The sequence below is a fragment of the Pundamilia nyererei genome, unplaced genomic scaffold (genome assembly GCF_000239375.1).
Source record: "Pundamilia nyererei isolate P.nyererei 1_Seehausen unplaced genomic scaffold, PunNye1.0 scaffold00026, whole genome shotgun sequence".
In the NCBI taxonomy this organism is placed as follows: Eukaryota; Metazoa; Chordata; class Actinopteri; order Cichliformes; family Cichlidae; genus Pundamilia; species Pundamilia nyererei.
In genome coordinates this window covers 2,574,205-2,580,657 of record NW_005187427.1, presented here as the reverse complement: position 1 = coordinate 2,580,657, position 6,453 = coordinate 2,574,205, and the positions used below count along the sequence as shown (strand labels likewise).

Below are 6,453 nucleotides of genomic sequence, written 5' to 3'. Positions count from 1 at the left end.
TTTTTACTGTAGATCTTCAGTAAGTTCCTTGGGCTTTAACAGTTCAATCTAGTGAGTGCTGTAAGCCAAATCCTTTTTATGCTGGCAAAGAGAAACTACCACTTGCAGTCAGTCATGATCACTAATGAGAAGTTAATAGGCCTTGGCCTTTCATGTTAAAAGACACTGTGAAACCTTCAATGCCACTTTTTAAAATATTTAAGTAGGGATAGGTATCGTTTAGATTTTATCCAATACCGGTGCCAAATCGGTATTTTTGAAACGGTGCCGGTGCTTAAACGGTGCTCGAACCGGTGATTAAAGAATGGAGAACACAAACTTTGTCCAAAAACCTTGTAACTACGACGGTGTTTGCTAGTTCACCTTGCATGCATTAATATAATAACGTTGTTAGCGTACTTAACGTAAATTACACACGAACAACATTAAGCTACTCGCCCAGAAAAGAACAGCTGATGCTGCCATCATCATCCATCGTCATTTCTGCTACACTGGTAGGGCTAGGGGCTGGGACTCTCCCCTTCGGGTTCTTGGGAGATGTTGCTAACTCCAGGTTAAAAAAACAAAACAAAAACGCTATGCGTTGCAAGGTGTTTCATCAGATTCGAGGAGTTACCTCCTTTGCACAGTATCACCTTAAAGCACTTGCTGCAGGCTGCTGAGTTTGCGTCTTTTGCTGTGAAGTACAGCCAGACTTTGACCGCTTCGCCTTGGCCATTTGTAATCTGTAGCTCTGCTATAAAAGAACGTATGTACATGGGCCCGCCTACTATCCTTGGAAAGGTAAAGTGATTGGCTATAATCCAAAGTGTATGACATCTCAGGGAAAAAAAGCAAAATGTGCGCTGCTTTTCGGTCTGGTTACTACTGTTTATGTCAGAACCGTGCCATAATGGCACTGGATACCGGTACCCATCCCTATATTTAAGGGAGTGTATGTATATATTTAAGCATGTATGCATACATTTGACACTTTGTGGGGATAGAGAGGGGGGGAAAAGAATCCAAGAAAGTAATTGAAAGTCCAAACTTACCATGACATTGACACCTACGATGAGTGGATGTAAACTTCTTACCACAACTGTATGTGACAGCAAAGAGGTGTACCCGCAGCCATGTCTATTTACATTCATATTAGCCTTTGTTGTTACATACAGGGAGGCAAACAAACAACATGTGCGCTGCCAGAAGTGTTTGGAGATGGGACACTGGACCTACGAATGCACCGGGAAGAGGAAATATGTGCACAGGCCATCAAGAACGACTGAGCTGAAAAAGAAACTCAAGGAAAATGAAAACAAACCCCTCAGCATAGCTGGGTAAGGTGTCTTGATCAGATTAAGCAATTTTATGTACAACAATACCTCTGTGTTAATATAGATATTTGTGCATCTGATTTTTTTTTTCTAATCACTTATGATGTTCATTAAAAATCTTTTTTTTTTGTTTTAAATATTGGTCTCTACAGACCAGGCACAGAAGGCTCCAGTGAGAAGAAAGTGAAAAAGAAGTAAGTAAGGTGGACCAACTGTCACAACTGATATGATGTAGTTATCAGACCTGCTATAAAGTAGGGTTGCACAATTATTATTTATTTTATTCTTTTTTTTTGGTACCTCCATGATGTCTGTGAATAAATTGTGTAGCAAAGTAGTGGAACGTGATTTCAGTGCATCTTTGCGAGCTTTAAGAATATGCCAATGGGCCTTGCAGGCTCACATTCATGGACATCGGAGTTGAGGTTGGACTTGCGTTACAAGAATAAGTCCTGCTTTCCAACACTGGCCTGTGGAGTTGCACAGTTCATGTATTACATTCCTAAAAAAATTACTTATTACACAAAATGATACTGGGTAACATTCATAGCAGAGAAGAATGGTTAGATTACGGTTTTGCAATTCAACAAGTTTTAGACTGATTAATTTCCGGGGGAAAATTTGCTCAGCGAGGGATTCCAGGAAGGTGCTGGCATCCCTGAGTATGTGTTTCGGAGCTGCTTCCCTGTTTTGAAGCTTTAATTAAAACCAGTCTGTTTTAAGTGAGTGAAACGTCCCTAAACGGCTCCCTCTTGTGGAAGCTCTTGGTGACTGCACATCACTACATTTGCAACCTTTTCAAATCTCTTAAAGATTGCAGTGTTTTGTCTCATAGCCATAATGTCTAATCCATCAACCTAACTGTTCTAAATGTCATCTGTGGTAATCTTAAACACTTTGTTTATCCGTTGAAAATGCATTAAAACTTTTATTTAATTTTTTTAATGGTAGATTCTGGTCTCATCACAGCGATGTGTTAGAAACACCATTGTTGTAGTCTGAGCTGTGATCACAGCAAAAGCACAGTTGTTACTAATAACAAGTCACAATGTCTCTGTTTTGTTCTCCCAGCATGTGCAAAAACAGGACTGTGAAACTGAAGCAGTTACACCAAAACCTGTTGTTTTTTGTTTTGTTGGGGTTTTTTTTGTCTTTTCCTCCTTGACACCTTTGCGTTTCTTACTGCGACAGCCATAAAACAGCCACAGCACTCCTTTCAGCTGAGGACTCTTTATCTTTCCCAAATAAATTAACCTTCTTCTTTTTGAGAGCAGTAAGAGCGCCCGTTTGGGTCTATTTAACTGAAGCTTGACTCAAGAGTTTGCCCCCTGGTGGTAAGGGTGCCTGACACAGCAATCATTCAATGGGTGTAAAAGCATTATAAGAATGTGTGTGGTTTTTTAAAAAAAAAGTGTCACTTGAATGCATTTTAAACCAGAGTCGACTTGAAAAACCTCTCAAAGTTCTGCTGTCCCAAGTGTTGTGACTTTCTTAGTCTTGCTTGTTTGTTTGAGGGTCGGAGGGGAGAATGCCATCAAATCCCATCAGTACCAGACATAACAGGGGTATATGAAAGTAGCTGTTGAGAATTATAACACTGTCACTCCCTGCTCATAAAAGAGGCAGATAAAGGCCTTATTATCAGAGAGCTCATCGTGCGACTGTTCTGGTCTGTTCAGCATCCAAAAGGAAAACCGTAAAATCGTTGTCACGTGTGCATCCGCGAAGTCTGCGTGACACCCAGCTGCACCAATTTCCCCATCGTGGAAAAAATGCAGCTTACATGTATTATCTCATCATGCTACACGTGTGAAAGGGCAACTCTGGATAATGTCCCAACCCACATTTTCCTAGAATTCGCGTGTGAGAAAACAAATTGGTGTGCAGGTAATGTTCCAGGTATGCAAAATCAGCACTTGTAGTTGACGTTGTGTCCTCTGAGTTCCAGTGTTTGTAAACAGAGTATTCCAGCAAGTGAGATGCACCTTAGGGACTGTAACAGGTACAGCCTGAGACCTTAATAACCAAACCTCTGGTGTTCAGCGTTGGATATTCAGATTTTCCTCCACTTGTTCTCAGGGCTAAAGACTCGAGCGACAGCAGCAGCGGCTCAGGCGGCTCCTCCAGTGACTCATCGTCAGACAGCAGCGATTCCTCCAGCTCCTCTTCAGATGACAGCAGCAGTGACAGCGACGATGACAGCTCTTCCTCCTCCTCCTCTTCTTCGTCCTCCTCATCTTCGTCCTCAGACAGCTCAGACTCAGGAAGTAGCAGCGATTCGGATCAAGGACCTCCTAAGAAGAAGAAAAAGAAGAAATAAACATTGTGGAATCAGCAGGATTTCTTGTTGTTATTTTTCTTTTCCTGATTTTTTTTTTTTCCTCCTTATTAAAAAAAACAACAACAACTGAGTGGATATGGACTAAGGAGAGGAGACACGATGTCACAAAAGAGAGAAATAAGGCAATTCCAGTGTTACTTCTACTAGTGGGATATTTTCTTCAATTTTTAGGTCTACTAAGGATACAAACTTTAAATATCCAAAGCAACGAATGTGATTAATCAAATGAAATCTTGTGATTTTGTACTTTAGTATATTTTTAGTGAAACTTAATCTGTACAGTTCAAAATCTTTATAAAACAGCAGCAGATCTAGAACTGAAGACATGATACAACCTCAGTATAAAAGATTATATAACAGTTGTGTTTTAGTCTGAATAAAATTAGTTACGCACACAAAAAACTCTTGTTGCTCGGGAATTGGATTTGCTTGTTTCACTGTAAAGCTTGTTTTGTTTTTTTTGTTTTTTAAAACCTTTTTGAATTTGCTATTGTAAAATATTTTATTTTGCTAAAAAAAAAGAAAAACGCATTATATGATTTTAGATATATGGATTTAGGAATAAAATGTCAAATAAACAGTCTTTTTGTTCACGAGTTTACAAATAAAATATTTTTTAAATCAGCATATAGTCATGTGAAATACAGGTTATTGTAGTTTTGCATTTTCTAATTCATTTCATTTTCACTTTGTTTTCACGTTTAGTTGCCGTTAGTTTTCAGAGAGGATTTTCTTTCTTCAGTTTAGTTTTTTTCAGTTTATCATTTTAGTCTTTTTATTATCAATATAGGGAGGGGATATGTCAGTTTCAGGAAAACCAAGGATTGCAGTAAAAACAAAGCTGACTCGGTCTTGACATCTAGAGTCTTAATAAACACATCCATCAATGCCTCATCAGGCAAGTTGTAACAATTGTTTTTTAAACTTAGGGTGTTTCCTGAATATGCTTTATTTTATTTTTTAATAAAAGTGTTTAGTTTTAATTTTTAGCTAGCTATAATAACCTTAATCGGCACATAACAAAGAAAAACCCATCTTGTGTCAGCAGGTCTTAAAATTATTCAACACAACCTCATATGAACGACACATGACATAGTAAATCATTTTTAACCTTAGCCAAACTACAGAAGCAGTGTGTGGGAAAACCAAGTATACCCTATGATTCAGTAGCTTGTAAAACCGCCTTTAGCAAGAATAAGTTGAAGTAATCATTTTCTGTATGACTGACAGTTGCTTACGTTGTGGAGGAATTTTGGCCCACTCTTTTTTCCTTTCTTTCTTTTTTTTTTACAGTGTTGTTTAATTTCATTGAGGGTTGCCGTTGCATTGCGTTTGTTTATGCTCAACTTTCCTGCTACAGCATTTCATCAGGATGAGGTCTGCGCTTTGACTCGGCCATTGCAACACCTCGATTCTTTCTTTTTTTTCCAGTTATTGTGTTGCAGATTTAATGCTTTGCTGTCAATGTCCTCTTGCACAACTCAATTTCAGCCAAGCTTTAGCTGACAGTCACATGGTTTCACCTTTTACTCAATGACTGCAAAGTTTCCAGGTCCGGTGGTTGCAAAAATACCTCAAATCTTCAAACCTCCACCACCATGCTTCACAGTTGGTGTGAGGTGTTGATATACTAGTTCAGTTCTAAGTTTACAGTGCGTATTATGGCCAAACATCTTCACTGTGTACTGATATGTTTAAGGAGTTTGCTCTTGTGGTTTGTTTAGATGCAACTTTGCAAACTTAAGCTGTGCTGGCCTGTTCTTGTAAGAGAGAAGAAGCTTTCTCCGGCAACCCTTCCAAACAAGACATACTTGTTCAATCTTTTTGTAACTGTACTCTCATGAGCTTTAACATTTAACATGCTAACCAAGGCCTTTAGAGTCTGAGATGAAGCAGGGTGTACTTAGTTTCTCACACGTTTTGGTTTTTTGACTCAATTTTTGATGAATAAATAATAACAGTGTAATATGTCACGTTTTCAAGTTTAACTGAGGTTGCATTTACCTTATTTTAAGACCTACTAAGGACCAGATGTTATTTTACATTATGTCCTGATGCCTGAAACCTTAGAACTGAAAACGGATCCACTTCCTTCTTTTCATTCTATGTCCATGTCAGGCAGTATTAGTGGGAAGTGCTGTTGTCTTCAAAGATAATATAAAATCTTGTAAAATTATTGTTTTTGTAGTAATTAAAATATAAACATAGAGTTTAGCATCCAACACAGACAGTCAATAAGGTTACAGGACACCCAAAAGCTGCTTTGAGCCTTTTAACCAATGTAATGTCAGTTTTTGCTGCGTATAGGCACCTGTAAAGTCAGACATATTATTGCACATCCACTAAAGGTGTGAAGTTGGAGGCAGAGCAAGACATCACAAAGTAAGTCATTGTTTGAAAGATTAAAAATGAATCATATTACTATTTAAAACGTATTTACTTATTAATCATAGACGCGGGCAGCTAAATCTAGATAACTAGGGTGTGTGTTGAAGATTAGATGAGCTATGAATTAAAAGCAGGGTACGGTTTGTCATAACCTGCTGTCCATGGTACAATCAGGGAACAATGAAACGTGATTTCCTAAACGTCAAAGTCTGGTCAACCTTGCGCGTCACTGAAATGCTGCATTCACACCGAATGGGAATTACTTAGAGCTATCCGAGGGGTACGATAAAAAAAAAAATAAAACTCGCAACTGCTAAGAAGGCTCAATCGTGTTTTTAAAGACATCGTCAGCGGTGCTGACGTGTTAATTAAGATTTACTTTATGACAGTGTTTACTGTGTCGGATGG

At 38.5% G+C, this 6,453-nt stretch overlaps 1 protein-coding gene across 1 annotated transcript in view; it reads left to right on the top strand.

The window, feature by feature from the left end:
• Positions 1–3,651, top strand: part of zcchc10 (zinc finger, CCHC domain containing 10) — a 5,610-nt gene extending 1,959 nt beyond the window's left edge. Inside the window, exons 2-4 of the mRNA XM_005727770.1 lie at positions 1,158–1,319; positions 1,469–1,510; positions 3,396–3,651. Coding sequence (XP_005727827.1) covers positions 1,158–1,319; positions 1,469–1,510; positions 3,396–3,636 — 445 coding nt within the window. The 3' untranslated portion in view covers positions 3,637–3,651. The remainder of the gene's footprint in view (positions 1–1,157; positions 1,320–1,468; positions 1,511–3,395) is intronic.
• The last annotated feature ends 2,802 nt before the right edge of the window (positions 3,652–6,453 follow it).